This window comes from Pan paniscus, chromosome 4 (genome assembly GCF_029289425.2).
Source record: "Pan paniscus chromosome 4, NHGRI_mPanPan1-v2.0_pri, whole genome shotgun sequence".
Classification (NCBI taxonomy): Eukaryota; Metazoa; Chordata; class Mammalia; order Primates; family Hominidae; genus Pan; species Pan paniscus.
This window is the reverse complement of record NC_073253.2, coordinates 118,887,788-118,905,382: the sequence shown is the minus strand read 5'-3', so window position 1 is coordinate 118,905,382 and position 17,595 is coordinate 118,887,788. Positions and strand designations below refer to the sequence as shown.

Sequence of the window (17,595 nt, the reverse complement as noted above, 5' to 3'; positions counted from 1 at the left end):
AAGGTCATTTTGATGGCAACAAACGTTGTTTAAATCACAAGTAATATCAAGCTGGCTTTATATATTTCCCATGCTGTCAAGATAAGAAGCAAGATCTCCATTCCCGCACAAACTTGCAGTGAACATATTTTCCAAGTTCCACTATAGTTCAAGCTGCATTACTGAACCTTAAGGCAAGTGCAAAGGAAATTTTTCTATTTAAATATTCATTTAAATATACAATTGAGCATCCACCTAACCTTCAATAGGAAGTGATTAATATGCAATGTAATGACAGCTAAAAGGCAAATGGCAATAGCAGAATCTAATAGAATTCTATAAATACCTTCCAAATGATGAATATGATCAATTAAAATTATACAATCACAACTGATAACAGTACATGGATGTATCTGAGTGAGAAGATGTTTTCAAAGATGAAATACAAAAAATCACATTATAGGCCAGCATTAACAAATGATGCTTGCAATTAATTTTGAACCCCAATTTAGTGAGAAATCCCCTCCAAATCCCTCAATTCTTATCATTAGTAGCCCTGTATCACACAAAAAATTCAAGTATTAATATATTTTGAATTTTATCAATAAAATATATGTGAAAATTTTTCGTTCTCATTACTTAAATATATAAAAGCCTCAATTTTGCCTTTTGGCTCACAAAACCTAAACTTTACCAAAAAAGATTCCAACCCCTAGTCTGGAGAAGTGCCAGAGTGTCTGTCCATTTAAGTGAAATCAAAGTATAAATATCCCAATAAACAATTGGTTTAACAAAACCATTTTTATATCCCAATAATATTACCTGATCATTCTTCTATATATAGTCCTTTCTTTGGTTATGATCCATGTAGTCTTATGAACAAGTAAATGTCCTAAGAAAATAATTTATGTGGGTCTGTATTAGAACTGGGCAGAGAAGAAATTAGTTATCCTGAATATCAGCAAATCTTTATAATTCTATTTGCACTCTAGTAGAAAAAAAAATTTTTAACTCTTCTCAACCAGTTCCATCACCATTGTGTCTCCTCAAGGTCAAACCATGACTCAGGCTCAGCCACTGGGAGAACAATATTCCCTTGTCCATAGTAATTGGCTCAGGGGTGGGCACATCAACCAATAAGGGAAGGTCAGTCTTAAGCTTCTGTTGGAACTATTGAGAAAAATGGCCCTTTGTTTTTGCTGAGACTACTAAGATGGTAGGGTAGAAGTCTCAAGCTGCTGGATGACCACTTTACCATGACACATGGAAAGTCTTCCTGACTTGAAAACAGCAGGGTAGGAAAGCAAAACCAAAAGATATGGAGAGGATTCCTGTCTTAACTCCAGGAATAAGCATGTCTGAAGGCAGTCCTACCACTGGACTTTTCAGTTCAATGAAATAATGTACACTCTTATTGCTCAAGCCAGGTTAGATTCTGTCACTTTCAATTCAAAGAGTTCTGACTAATGCAACTATACATTCATTCAGACTGAAATCCCAATCTTAAGTCGAATTTTTCTAAATAGAGCCTTTAACAGTTTTGTGTCATCTCCAGATCTTTCTCCTGCTTCTGAAGGTCTCTGCTGCTTAATGGACACAATATTCACAGGGTGAGAGAGGGCTGCTTTGCCTTATCTTACCTGTAGCATCCCTAAGTAGCATACCATTAATGCCATTTTGTAAAATCCCTTAAAGCACCTAGCACAATGATGAACTATGAGATACTGTTAGAAATATGGGCTCCCCATCTACAATGATTTTAAAGTCATTCACTTAAAACTGGAATAATGCTTAATTTCTGTGAACATAATAGTATGATTCCATTCTCAAAAAGGAAAAATGATGCTATTTCCCTTAATTTATCAGAAGATGTATTTAATTATTGCTCTATTAAACAGTTCAGAGAAGTATAATTTTTTTTAATATTAAAGAAAGCTTAGATCCTTCCTAGTGTGTGCTTTTTACCACTGGATTTCAAGAAAGCAAAACAAAACATAAAATAACAAAAGCATATTCCTTTAGCTCTGCTTCTCATATATAACAGACTAAATAAACCAAATTTTTATAATTCCTATCTTAAATTAGGGAGTGACATTATTTTACCCATCTTTAGAGGAAATGGGAAAGAGCAAGTTTAAAAAAACTACTTTTATTTTTTTTTTTATTTCTTTTTCAGTTACATACTTTTAAACAGGGATGTGTTTCATTATTCAGACATTCAGGCAATGTTGACTTCATTAGTGTTGACAGAAAATAAGCATAAAAATGCAAAACATTGTTGGCTTAACCTGAACATACCTGCATTACCTATTATTGACCAGTTTGTGTTGCCAAAAGACTTATTCCTCGGCATTAAAATGGAGCACTTAAAAATATTGCTAAAAAGCAAATGCCTACACACTGGTCTTTGCAGCAAATAAGGGTATTTATACTTTTAAAATATTTTAAGTCCATAATTGGATTAATATACACACCTTCTTATGTATAAGGAGTTCAGATCATATAAACACTGTACAATCCAAAAAACCCTACTGAGAATAAAACTAAATAGGCTTATGATAAGAAATACAGATATTCGCATGTATTTACAAATATCATAGACACACAAGTTTGGTCAAATACTGTAAAGAAAGAAGAAGTGGTTTCACATTATAATGGCCAAAACGTTTATCTACCTTGCTCAAAGCAAATAAAAATATAAACTCAGTATGTAACTCCTGCAGTTTAAGACATCATGACAGTATACAGATAGATAAGAAACTGTTGACCAAATTATACAGCAAATGTTTTGTAGGTTAAGTGTAGGTCTTTAAAATAAAAAAAAGATCATTCATAGGATTCATAGCAACAATGATAAACAACGTCCTGATTTGTGGTGTTCATGTGGGTGCCTAATTCATAAAAAAAAATGCATTAAACTTTTGGCTAATAAGAAAAATAAATTACAAAGTACAATTAAATCCCTGTAAATGCAATAATGAAGTAAAAAAATGTAGCTTTACTTTAATATACATCTTAAATGTTACCTTGAGACAATAAAAATAAATAAGCATGCCTGGAGGCACACACTTAAAGACAACGAAGAGACTGCATGGGAGGAATAAGTAACAATTTTATAAATGAAAGATGAATATGAGATTTGTTCAAAATAATTATCTTTCTAGCCAGTCTTTGTTTTAACCCTTCTGGAAAATTCTGGCTAGTAGAATGTGACAAAACTACATGTGTGTCTTTATGGCTTAAAACAAAGCATACTTGAAAAGTGGAATGGGCTTCCTTTTTTACAGAAATTTTTTGTTGTTGTTGTTGTTGTTGTTCATATGCAGGCACTTCAAAAGACTATGGAGGCAAAGCACCTGACCCATCCTTTCCAAAATATTTTTCAATCATCAAAATTATGCTAAAGAGTAGGAAAATTCCAGAGAATCAGCAAAGTTGAATACAAGAGACTAATGTGCACAGAGGGCATAGAGTGACCCACTTTTTATTGCTGGGGGTCTTTTTTTTATCAAAGAGCAAAATAATTACACAGACACCATTGCATGGCACATCCAAAGTTTTCTGCTTAAGGGAGAATGTAATCATTCAGCAGTAAGTTTCGGTGAGATTTCTTTAGGCTTCCACCTTATACATTGCAACAAGGTTCACATTTACTACCTCTCCTTAGTGTATTTCTTTATAACTCCAATATATATCACTTTTTAAAGTATTCATTTCTTGCTGTCTAACATACATTATTATTTGGAAGCATAAAGTTACATTGTACAAATATTTTGCATTTTTAAAAATAAGCGCTTTTGCCACTTCTGCAACACAGTACTTCACATAGTGATGCAACAAAAGCGGAGCACATATTTACCACACTCCTTAAGATTCATTTTACCACCACCATCTGCCGAACCCATATTGCTTTTTCCTCAGTACCTCTGGGCAGTGACTGTACCATGATTTCACGGAGAGAATGTTAATATGACTTATGAATAACAGTACCATCAGTAATACTGAAATCAATGCAGATGTCACAAAATATGAACTTCTCAAGGAATAACTTCTTTTAAATATTTGGGCAACTCTGTTTTCTCTGTTGTATTATCCACTGAGAAAAGAAAATTCCTGTTTGATTATGCTCTTACAGAAGTTATAAAAAACCAGATTAGGTATATAACTGGTTGACACTTAAGATAATGTACTGCTTTCTACAACAGAAGAACTTCTGGAAAATGTTCTATGGAACTATATTCATCGATACCACCTCATTGGTCCATTCCATTCACTGATGGGCAAAGCACTCATGTTTTGACAAAACTTTAAAGCTTCCATAAAAGTTAAATTAGAGAAAAAAAAAAAGAAAAAGAATGTAAGACAACCGCAAAATGAAGTATGAAAGTGTGACATTTTTGTTTCTAAGAGTGAGTCCTTGAAAATATATGTGGTCACTACAGAGATGATTTTAATCACAAGACAGCAGATGAACATGTAAGTAACTCCCCAGGATCTGTCTGTGTCCAGAGTCATTTGTGGCGCTGTATGGTTTTCCTTTTCCTTCGTTTGAAAAAACAGCAGCACCTGCAGATGAGGGAAACACTCTTTTTATTTTAAAAGCACTAAAATGTCACAAAGTTGAGTATATCACTTTAACTTAAATGATCATAAAAAGCAACAGGCTAGTGCAAGATAAACAGTGATTACACCAATGAAGCATACGTATTAGTGAAAATATGGCAGAGCTATTACTATTATGTTTCATTCACATGCCTTTTAAGAATAGCAAGACATTCTATGCAACATAAAAAGGAGCCATTAAATTCAAAAGGTTTTTCACTAAGAGTAATTAAAAATTTCATTCTATGCATTCTCACCCTTTCTCTCTGATATTTATATGTGATTGTTGAAGGCATTAGGAAGGCAATAATGATCCTAACACTGGGGAGTTTATTCTCACCAATAATCAGTTTAGACTCCAAAAATAAAAAGACACTCCAATATACACTAGTCAACAACATTTTCCATCATATTAAAAAAGTGAAAGACAGAAAATACATTATATAGAATGCCAAGACTGGCAATTTTGAATTCTTTAAGGGTTAAAGAAGGTCAAGCTTATTGAAAATTTAGTTAAGGTAAAAACTATGCTTAATATTTAAAGTAGCACAATTGAGGTGATTCCATTTTACAAGTCAAAACTGTATATGCAAAAAAATATAATCCTGACTTTTATTTCTAGGTGAAAAAAAATCTTGGCTGGGCACAGTGGCTCATGCCTGTAATCCCAGCACTTTGAGAGGCCGAGGCAGGAGGATTGCTTGAGCTCAGGAGTTTAAGAATTCAAGACCAGCCTGGACAATACAGCAAGACCCCATCTCTAAATATCTCTCTCTAACTATATATACACATACACAAATATCTCTAAATATATATATACACACATACATATATAAATGTACACACATATATTATATTATACATACATACATACACACACACACATGCACTGGACATGGTGGCACCCGCCTGTTACCCCATCTCCTTGAGAGGCTGAGGCAGGAGGAATGTTTGATCTATGATTGTGCCACTGAAGCCCAGTCTGTGTGACAGGGCAAGACCCTGTCTCTAAAAGAGGAGATGAACACATCAAGGCTGCTGTGGGAAAATGCTGTGGTCTGGTATGAACTGAAAAATTAGAATCACTGATCTGCTCCCACCAAAAAAAAAAGAGAAAAAAATTAAATACACATCTATCTTAAATGCCTCACAATCCTTCAAATAAAGGTATGAAGGTATGGCATTTTCCCCTTCCAGACATAAAAGAGTCTATTAAAATATACAACACGACAGACACTACATATAGTTAGGCACCTTTTCTTTTAACCTTTAAACAGTCAACCCCTTCCTAAGGTTGAATTTACTTTTGGCGCAGGCAAGCATGGTTGAGTATCCCTGGTTTCCACTGAAGTCCTCTGTGGGTATGTGGGCATGTTTATAAATCATATTTTGTAATAAAAGCAAAGTATATTTATATACATGGTGATTTCATCATCGAGAGCTGCCAATTCAGACTGTGTATAATATGACCTTATAAAGATGTTTCTATAATTCTTACTAATCTATATTCATAAAAGAATAGTTTTGGCCAGGAGGGGTGGCTCACGCGTGTAATCCCAGCACTTTGGGAGGCCAAGGTGGGCAGATCACAAGGTCAGGAGTTCAAGACCAGCCTGACCAACATGGTGAAACCCTGTCTCTACTAAAAATACAAAAATTAGCCAGGCGTGGTGACAGGCGCCTGTAATCCCAGCTACTCAGGAGGCTGAGGCAGGAGAATCACTTGAACCCAGGAGGCGGAGGTTGCAGTGAGCCAAGATCGCGCCATTGCACTCCAGCCTGGGCGACAGAGTGAGACTCTGTTTCAAAAAAAAAAAAAAAAAAAATAGCTTCAAGTGTCCCACCCGGCAAAAGATTACAGAATATAAAATAACTACTAGGTATGTTTTATATACCTCTGTGAAATAAATGTAAACAGAAATCTACACTGTCCAGTTAAATTACATAATCTCTCTACCCACATAATCTTTAGTCAAAAATAATTTTAAATTATTTATTGTGATTTCTGCCATAATTATGAAACCACTATGAGGGTACTGCAAACCAAATTACACAACTGCATTTTTTTTAAGTAAACCAAACAGTACACACCAACTAGACCATGGAATGTCAATAATTTAAAATTGTGGATCAGCTGATAAAGATTCAACTAGAAATATATGTAATGATGAATGTTTATCAACTTTACTCTCATGGAGGTGACTAGCAGAAAGAACTGAAATGGATTACCCAGTCAAGAGCCTAGGGAAGAACTGCCACAGTACAAGACGACTACACATGTAAGAGATTTGTTCTGGATTTAAAAAAATAAGTCAAATTTATTTTTAACTGTCAGCTACCTAATATTTCTCAAATCTCAATTACTTTCTAAAAGATAAAATCCTTTACTCCAAATGAACCTTTAAATTTAAGACTTAGAAAAGAGCAGAAAAATATGCAAATAGCAGAAAGCAAGACATAAAAATAGGTATTTAGAAGTGACAGACCAAATACTTAGAATATTAAATTTAAGAATATGGCCATATTTCAATGGAAATTTATTGTTTGATATAAAATTCCCTTAATAATGTTCACTATTCTTAAACACTGTCTTTTCAAATTCCAAAGTAGATTCTTTCAAAATTTTCTAAAGTTGTATTAGCCCTTTGAAATGGGCAATTTAATGTAATACACATTTTGATGAACAAGACAAAGTCCCAAATTTTCTACACTTGTATCAGCAATTTACTTTGCTTAGTTTGTATTTCCAGTACTGAGAGTTCCGAGAGTTGAGTTCTGAGAGTTGAGTTCTTTACACTTAAGTAATCTTTCCTTCAACAGTGTTTTACTGAACTACGCCAAGCATTTATTTGAGACTAAATAAGATTTTCAAATAAATTCTAATGGCCCTTAAATTCAAACACAATCTAAAAAGGACATCTATTTTAAATAAATCTCACTAAATAATGAACGTCCTTATAAAGATTGGCAAAAGTAAAGCTGGCATGCTATTAAAGTTACTACCACCAGAGGACAGCACTGCCTTATGTGATACAAATGCATCCAAATAGACGAGAGAGGTTCTCAAAATACGATATACTTACAGAAGTTAGGAAGTAAATTGATGTTTTAACCTTATGGCTTATTTCTTAAAATAAAAGTAATTACCGAAACAGCTAATTTATAGTCTTAGAGATTAAGAAATCAGGTCTCATCTCAATTGCTTCCTCTTCCCCAGCACTTAATCTGAAACAGTGCTGCTCCCACGTAGCCACTTGAGCACACTATTGTTTTATTTTTCTGTAATAACTTACTCCTACTTTGAAATTATTTTATTTATTTATTATCTGCCTTTGCACTAGAATTTAAGCTTCATAAAGGACTGCTCACAGTTATAGCCCAACAAACTGGCACAAAGTTAGTACTTATTTAATAGTGGTCCTCCCACTTCAGCCTCCTGAGTAGCTGGGACTACAGGCGCCGAGCTGGTAATTTTTTTTTTTCATTATTTTTAGTGGAGGCAACATCTCACTATGTTGCCCAGGCTGGTCTCAAACTCCTGAGCTCAAGCAATCCTTCCACCTCAGCCTCTCAAAATGTGAAGCTACGTCTCTACTCTAAAATTCTTTGGGAATATATGTTAAGTCCTACTTATGATGAACTTTAGAAACAACTTTAGTTTCTTTAAATACAATTAGGCAACAAACAGGCAATCAAAATGGATCAAAGTCCTAAAACACACAAAGGCTTTTGCTATTGACACCGCACCACCATTTCTCCTTTGTTCATTGCCTTTTTCTTCATATATTTGTATATACTTCCTTCTCTCAAATCCACCCAGAAACTGAAGCATGTTTCCCTATCTGGATATGATGTTCTTATTTAACCCTTCTAAGATGACTCATTGCTCACCCTTTGGTTGAGAGACTGTTGGTACCTCCTAGAACTACCCATGTAGGACTCCAGAACCTAGCTTCTCCTGACCTGGGTTGATGAGTGTACAGAAAATATATTTTATGGCATCTAATCTTTAATTCTTTGACAAAGAATATTTCCCCTTAAGGTTTAAACCTGAAGTGTAATTTCATATCTCTGGATCTCTTGATTTAAAGAAAAAACGAGGAACCATTTAGCTAAGCAAGAAGAGTTTAGATCAGAGAACAAGATCATCTACAAAATCACTCCAACCAAAAGCCTGCAGGCCCATCTTCATCTCCAATTTCTTCCTCCCTATCCACTTGCAACTAGTCCCTTAAGTCTGAAATGACTTGCAAAATTTTCCCATTTTCTCATGTTGGCTGAGTTCTGAACTTTTCAACTTGCCTCCACCACTGCTAAGCACCTTTTAAAGGACTTCCCAGTCTAAGTCTCTCCTCTCTCCAATCTGCCATCCAAATTGCCCCCATCATAAATATGGCCATGCCCTTTTCCTCTCAAATCTCATCAATGATTCTCCATTGACTAAAGCATTAAGTTCACAGAGCTCTTCAGAATTTTGTTCCCAACCTATTTCCACCCTCCTCTTAGTCTCATTCTCCATTAGGCTTCCTTCCCAGGTGGCCTATACTATGAATGGAAGGAAGGGAAAGTAAGAAAAAGCAAAAATCTCCTTGTCATTCCCAGAACACACCACGTGGGATTTCTTACCTCTGTATCTTTTCACATGCTCTTCTTTCCACTTAAAATCCATTTGCTCTCTCCCAAAAGAGTTATACAGTCTCTGTCACTTTGTATTATAATTTTTATACCTCTCTCTTCCTCACTGAACTGATCTCTTGAGGAAATAAACTATTCTTTACTTATCTTTACAGTTCTAGAGACTATCAAAGTCCTGAACACTTAATATTATAGAAACTAAACAAATGGTCCAATACTATAATCTTAAAACATTTTTTAAGGAATAGTTTCTTTACTAGAGAATACTAACACAAAATGGAAATTATCCATCTAGTTTCATAGGAAAACTTAATTTATATTTTTAAACCATTTTCTGCAATCTGTTGAACCCCAGGAAGTGACATAAGCCTCATAACTGCTGCCAAATTAATTTTCCTAAGGATCAACCTGATCATATTGTTTCTTGGCTTAAAACCACATGTCGTTTCTTGGCTTCCTTTCTTGTGCTGAGAAAGATAATGTCCAGATTTGGTTACTGGCTACCAAGGCCCTTTGAGATTGGGAAATTAGCCTATCTCAGTTTTCATTAACGTGTTCATATATTCTCTGCCTGCATGAGTTACTCCTCCGACTGGTTCAATTCTTTCCTTGCATCAACCTCTTCTCTCTGACTCCTTCTATCCATTTCCCTTGCCAAATCATTCCCATCTTTGAGAACTAGTGTAAATGCATCCTTACCCATGAGGACTTCTCTGATCTTCCCAACTAGGAGAACATACTCCATTTTCTGAACTCCAGTAAAAATTATCCCTTTCCTATAGTGCTAATCATGTAATACTTTGTATTAGACCAATGATCCTTAACCCTGGCTGCTCCTTAGAGTCACCTTGGAAGTTTTTTAAAAATACTGATAACCAGGCCCCACCACAGACCAACTAGTAAAATCAGAAACCTTGAAAATACAGCCTAAGTATTAGTACATCTTTAAAACTCCCTAGGTGACTATAATGTGAAATCAAGGTTGAGAACCATTGTATAAAAGTTGTTAGTATACTTTCCAACCAATCTAATGGTATGCAAACTTTGACATACCTTAATAATCATCATATTACAAAACATATGATAATCTGTTCGGTAAATGTTGGAAGAAGGAAAGAGAAAGAATAAAGGATGGTTTCATACTACTTAAAAAGTAAATAATTAAACTAAATTATTTTGTTTTCCTAAGTTCCTGGAAGGAATGGTGAAGGTGCTATCATTTGTATTACCTGTCTTAAAATTCTCAACTACAGTAAACAAGAAAGACAAAACCTCATTACTAATGAAGGTAATTAGCTTTTCCATCATTTTCCATATGGGAGAATAGAGTATTTTCCATCATTTGGAAATCAAGTATTTACCCCAATGAGATACTATTCTCAGGAAACATGAGGATGCTAAAATGTGCATTATAGAATACATTCTACTTAATGGGGTGGGGTGAGAAGGATCTCTGCTAATTATAGGTAAGAAGAAAGATGAAAAAGAAATTCCGAAAGAAAATTCTAAGCAGGTCCCTAGTTACGTGTCAAATGGTGGCACAGAGAAGAGAAGTATAAGATGCAATTTAGAAAAGGAGCTGGGTATGATGGTGTGCACCTATAGTCCCACCTACTGGGGAGGCTGAGGCAGGAAAATCACTTGAGCCCAATAATTCAGGGCCAGCCTTGGCAACATAGCAAGATTCCATCTCTTAAAAAAGAAAAAAAATCATGCTCAAATTTCTTAGTCACAGATTAAGAGGGTATGAGGAACACAATAACAAACTTGTAGAAATGTCAGAATAAACCTAAAGAAAAAATCTTGTCTAAATAGAATGTTTAACCAGCAAAGAGGTAGGAAAGTTTTGAGGATTTCTGTAACCTACCTAACCCACCTGAAGTAAGGCTTCACTGATATTATGAGTTGCTATACTTTTTTTAAAACAACCATTTTATTAAGATATTTTTCACGTTATAAAATTTATCCTTTCAAAATATATAATTCAGTGTCTTTTAGTATTCAGAATTGAGCAGCTATCACCACTATCTAATTTTAGAACATTTCCATCACTCCATAAAGAAATCCCATCCTCCTCTTCCCTGCCCTGGGCAATCACTAATCTTTTGATGTCTATATATTTGCCTATTCTGGACATTTCATTTAAATGGAATCACATAACATGTGGCCTTTTGTGTTTGCCTTCTTTCATTTAGCACAATGTTTTCAATTTCATTTCTTTATATTGTCAAATGGCAGTCCATTGTATGGGTATACCACATTGTTAATTATTTAGTAATGATTTATTAGGACATATAGCCACTAGGAATCTGAGGATGAAAAAATACCTGTTTTCAAGAAATTCAGTAAGTTTCAAGAAGTGGGAAGTACATAAAGAGGATAACATAGCAAAGGCAGATTTAAGGAACCAATGCTATATAAAGTTCAGAATGGAAAACGGAGCTGCAAAAATAGATGGGCCAGACTATGACAGGTATGAGAAGCCTTGGTGCCACGCCAAGAAATCTGGACGTGATGTGGCAGGCAATGGCGAACCCTTCCTATAGCAATAGCCTTCCCACCACTTTCTTCTTTCACATCCTCCAGTGTCTACAGATAGGGACCCAAACACACACCCACACTCATTCCAACTAAATAACTATGCCATTCTTCAGAGCCACCTCCATCAAGTATTCTCTGATCATCCAGGTCAGGAAGTAATCTTTATCTTTACAAACTCTAACCATTTTTTAAAATACCTTTTTTATCGTAATAATCACATACTGACACATACTAGTACAACTGCAATCTTCCTGCTGGCTTGTAATCTACTTAACAAGGACAGCATCAGGTATGTCGGAGACCTCAGCAGTGTAACTGCTGAATGAATAAGTGGATAAATGTAATAGATTTTATTAAAAGCAAGTCTCCAGGAGGATGTAAACACAGAACAGCCAGTTTCAGTGAAGAGTGTGGGTATGGAAGTAAAAATATAGGACACAGATAAAAGAGGCACAAGCCCAAGAACAGAGATGAGAAACGTCACCAGCAGTTGGAAGAGAAGAAATAAATAGGGGGTGATAATAGCTATTGAGTACCTGCCGTGTGCCAGACAAAATACCAGGGCTTTATCACATTTAATTTTCTCAACCTATGAAGTAGGTATTATTAGCTTCATTTTACAGAAAAAGAAACAAGCTTTCTTGAAGGTAACAAATAAGTGGCAGAAACAGGATTATATAACCTATGTAGTAGGTATTATTAGCTTCATTTTACAGAAAAAGAAACAAGCTTTCTTGAAGGTAACAAATAAGTGGCAGAAACAGGATTCTATAACCTATGTCTAACTGCAAAGGACATGTGCAGTCGAATCTGCCACACCACCACCCTACTTTCCTGTCTTAGGATTGTACCTAAAATTCACAAACATAAGCTGTTGTTTTTATATTTGATTTAAAAACACACAAGTAAGACTATACTTTCAGGGATTTATTTCTGTAGTTCATAAAAATATACACGTATATAGCTAATTATATCCTGACATACACTAGTCTTAGTCTTATGTCAATAAATTCTATAGTCAAAAGTGATTAAAATGGATTCTTAATCACTGCTCTTTAACAAAAAAAATCCACAAAAGTTTCCTAATTTTGCAGCCAACAAATGAGCATAATTTTGAAAATCATATAAGGTGCCTTTAGATATGAGTAAAATATTTCAAAATTTACTAAACTAAGCAACTTCCTTTATTCACTCCCAGTCTGACTCAAAATTTGTGCTGAAACTGAGAGAAGCATTTTAAGCACAGTATTACAATTAAAGGCAAATGTCAGAAAATAATTTAAATCTAAAATTATTTCTATTAATGTTACTTTCCATAATATCTGCAATTATTAGCAACCATTTAGATGAGGATTTTTAAAATGGCTTTCTCACTACAAGGTTATCATGAAATTTATCAATATTGTACTCAAGGGCAATGATAATTGGTTAGTAAATGAAATACTGTTTTAGTGATACTACTGTGGGGGATGAGGTCTGCTACATGTATTTAACAATTGCAAAGAGAAAAAAGAAAGCTTAATGCAAAAATCTATCTTTCTATTTAAATAGCAAATAAAAACTAATATAAAACAAATGCACAAGCACAAGCAGGGTTGGTGTATCATCTACGCAATTAAAAAGTGGCCCCAAATCTATGTCACTTAAAGTAAAAAAGTTGCAGCAGGCAAAAGAGCTCCTCAAACAATTATTTCTTGCTTTTCAGAGCTATCTTAATGATATCAAATACTTTTGAATAACTTTTACCAATTATAATCACTGTGTTGAGAGTTTTGTTTTCAAAAGACACAAAATGATGCTAAATCTTTGAAATTACAGTCAATGGAGCTATTTCTGCCTGCCTACACTTGAGACTCACCACATGTTCAACACTTTCTGGCAGCTATACACACACACAAAAAAAAAAATACAAGGAAAAAAAAAAAGAGAGAGAGAATCAGAAACAGCTCACATTGAAATTATCACATTGTTTTTCATGCTTAATTTTTTCCAAGCAGTGTTGTTATAATTTATGTTTTGAAAAAACTAATTCAAAATATTAAAACATGCATTTTATAAAATTTATTCTTATGCTTACAGAAAAAAGATTGATAGTACATCAATAACTTTCATGCATCAACACTCCTAAAACTCAAAAGCTAAAAATATGTTGTTAATTCTAAATAAGAATTTGAACACAGTTCTTAAATATTTTGTATTATTAAAATGTTTACTGGAATAGCACTATTTTAAACTCATTCTAGTGATTAAAATAATTAAGCATACCACTTGTTTTGCATGCACCTATTCCCTGAAAAAAATTTCCTGAAATAATTGTATGTAACTATAAATCTCAAGCATGCATAATTTAAGAACAAAAAGTTACTAAAACAAGTAAAACAAACACATACTTGGTTTCATCCATCACTTCTACTTCAGTAGGGGCTGTGATGGGTGCATTTGAACGTCCTGCGGTGGGGTCATCTGTGTTTAACTCTCCATTTGTAGAACTTACAACCTGTTTGAAAAAAATTTTTTTATATATGTATATGTACACACACATGCTCATAAATATACATACATATTAAATAGGTTATACAAGGATAAACATAATTAAGGTTAAAGTATTTCAATTAGAAAGTTAATGTGAGGAACACAAAACAATATGTAGCTGTTCATAACTAAATACAGTAATTGGTCTAGCATTTTATTAAAGATTAAAGTCATCTAATATGTGCTTTTCAACTTACTTTCTTTCCTTATTGAAATCTGTGTCTTCTGTCTCCTTCCCTCTGGTTTTTAAGGCTAACTCCTGCATGTATGTCTCAATCAGTTTCCTCTTGTGTGTCTATGTCCTCTGGCACCTTGCTATATCATGAATTACTTTCCTTGAATATTGAAAAACTTCAATATTACTCCTTCTAATGGATCCTTCACTTCAATCTGCAATTATGCTCAAGTCTCCATTTCAAACTGCCCATTTAAATAGGGACAACACCATTCATTCACCGAGTTGTTCAAGCCTAGGGGTCACTGTGATTCCTCTTTAACTTAAAACCCACATCTAATCCATAAATGGCAGATCCTGTTAAATCCTTCTCCAAACATATCCCATATCTAATCAATTCTCACCATCTCTATTACTACAAGGACTCCAGTCCAAGCCACTATGATCTCTTATGTGATTAAGAGCAAAAACCTATTATCTAGTCTTCAGCTTTGTCCCCCACTCAAATGTATTGTCCACACAGCAATCAGGGTGCTCCTTTTAAGATGCAAATCACATCATGTATAGCTCTCTGCTTAAAACTCTCCAACTGTTGGCTTCCCGTTTCACTTAGAATAAAAAATCTATATTCCTTACACAAATTGACAAAGTCCCACATGATGTGATGCCTGCCTACCTCTCAGAGCTTACACCATCTTCTCTGAAGCTCACTAGCCTCCATCCAATATGTCGAGATTCTTCCCACTTAAAGGCCTTGGCATTACCTATTGTCACTGCCTAGAATTCTCTTCCTACTTATTAGCTGACTTCTCATCTTTCAGATTCTCAAACAGCATCTCTGAGACAGGCCTTTTCTATCACACAGCTAAAAATTTCTATGCTGACACAGCATAGAAATTATGTTACACCCTATTTTAAATTATTTGTACAGTATTTATCAGTATTCATGTTTTTCTTATTTGCTTGCTCATTTATTTATTGTGTTTCTTGACATCCATCCCTACCTCCATTAAAATTAAGCTCCAGGACAAGAGAGACCTTGTATTGTTTCCTGCTATGTCTTGCACAGAATAGGAACTCAATAAATATTTGTTGAAATAAATGAATGCATGTATGCATGAATGAAATCCTGAAACAAGATAAAAATGAGGAAATTCCCAAATTCTCCCAAATTCTCTTGTTTCTGCAAATTTACCTTATTGTTTTATTTCTTCCTTTTCCCTTATTGCTAAACTTTTTGGAAAAAAAAATATATAACTCACCACTTCCATTTTTATAAAATTTTCCATGTGTTTATTCCTTTACTCCTTGCAATCAGTTCTCCAACCCTACATAAGAACTCTAATAAGAGTTATCTTAAAGGTTACTGATGATTCCTAGAAAATGTATTCAGGACACTTTGCTCGGTGCCTCATTTTCTTGTACATCAAATCACTTGGCGCTAGCTGATCATTCTGGAGTAAGATGGGTCTAGACTCAAAGCCTAGCTCTACCACTTACCAGCTATGAGACTCTGGGAAAGATACCTTACCTTGCTAAACCTCAGTGTTCTCAAGTATGAAATGGTGAACAGTAGCATCTAATTAACAAGGTTGATATGAGGGTGAGATGAGATCAATACATAAATGTTAATATATAAAGCACAGTGCCTGGCATATGGGAAGAGGTCAATAAATGGTGGCCATCATTATCACTATGTTTTATCTATAATCATGGCTTCAACTCTCACCTCTAGGTAAAGGACTCCCTGGGCCTAACCACTCACCCATATCCTCAGTTTGCTAAGCCAAGTTTGGCACCTTAAACTCTGCATTTCTAAAGGCAAATTTATCCTACTCCCTCTGAAATGTATTCTCTTCCCAAGGCTCCCATTTCAGTTAAAGCCCTCCCACCTTCCAGACTTCCAGGCTCAAAAATCTAAGAATTCTCTTTGATGCCCCTCCTACCCACTACCTAATCTCTTTAAATGAAATAAAAGGTTAGCAACCCTGGCATGGGCTATAGAGTTGACAACTGACTATTAGACTTGAAAGTAGTATTTATAGTACCTCATATTTCTAAGTTCTTACTTTAGTCTACAACATGCTTAGGCACTGTTCTAGGTATTTGGAATACCAAAGTAAGCAAGATAAACATCCCTGTCCTTCTAGATCTGACACTTTAGTGTAGAGAAACAGGACCCTCTCCAACTCCAAGGAAAGTATTAATATCTACAAATCAACCAACATATTTAACTTAGGAATTGTAGAAATTCAGTTTCCTATATCCTATATGGAATAAGTACTTAGAAATGAACACTGCAGTTGTGCCTACAGCTGAAAACATACAAAACTGCCTTGATAATCTTCAAAGGCAATCTAAAGAAAAGAATACTCTTACATCTAAGCATGCCTCTCCTTTTCTGGGGCACTTGCTTCCCCCTTTCTGTCATTCTATTGAACTGTAAATTTTTTCTCTTTATTTTTCTCTCTCTCTCTCTGAAAACATTTAAAAATAATTATTTGTTCTAATTATTGAACATAATTTTGTTCTTTATTCTTAATTTTGAAAATGTCATTGCCTCTGCACTAAATTGGAAAGGAGACACAAAGTAGTATTGTTATCTCACATATTCTCCACTACCTTGAACAGAGTGCCTGTATCCAGTACATAATCAAACAGTTCACTGAACAATTTCCACTGCTCTTTTCTCAACATACTATTCAACAGGTTTCCTATTCTCCCTTTAGTTCAATGGCCCTAGACAGCTAGCGGGATGCCACCTCAACTTACAGGCAGCTCCTCTAACATGTCTTCCCTTATTTTAAGCAGCATAATTGAAAATGAAAAACTCAGGTAGTCTAAATTCTAGCAACAGTACATATTTTCTAGCAACAGTGACTATATATACACTGTAATTATATAATCGGATTTACTTCAGTTCACAGAGGAAGACTTTTTATACCTGACTTTGGTACACTTTATTTTATTGAAATGTTTCAAACCCCATTTTACCTGGTTGACCAGAACCAGACCAGAAGGAAGCAACATCTTCCTTTAATGTAATTTTTCCAGGGTTTCCCAGATTCCCCAGTCCTCTCAGTAAAGGCTAGTATCTCAAGTTCAGAATAGAATCACTGTGGTAACAGAGT

At 34.7% G+C, this 17,595-nt stretch overlaps 1 protein-coding gene across 15 annotated transcripts in view; it reads right to left on the bottom strand.

The window, feature by feature from the left end:
• Positions 1–2,112: 2,112 nt before the first annotated feature.
• Positions 2,113–17,595, bottom strand: part of CSNK1G3 (casein kinase 1 gamma 3) — a 107,252-nt gene continuing 91,769 nt past the window's right edge. For 9 of the 15 annotated variants that reach the window (XM_008952042.6, XM_034960415.3, XM_034960416.3 and 6 more), the window contains 3 exons: positions 14,148–14,254; positions 13,616–13,639; positions 2,113–4,545 (listed from right to left, as the gene is read on the bottom strand). In XM_008952042.6, coding sequence (XP_008950290.1) covers positions 4,491–4,545; positions 13,616–13,639; positions 14,148–14,254 — 186 coding nt within the window. In that variant the 3' untranslated portion in view covers positions 2,113–4,490. The remainder of the gene's footprint in view (positions 4,546–13,615; positions 13,640–14,147; positions 14,255–17,595) is intronic. The other 6 variants (XM_034960417.3, XM_034960418.3, XM_055112596.2 and 3 more) reach the window with 1 other exon arrangement.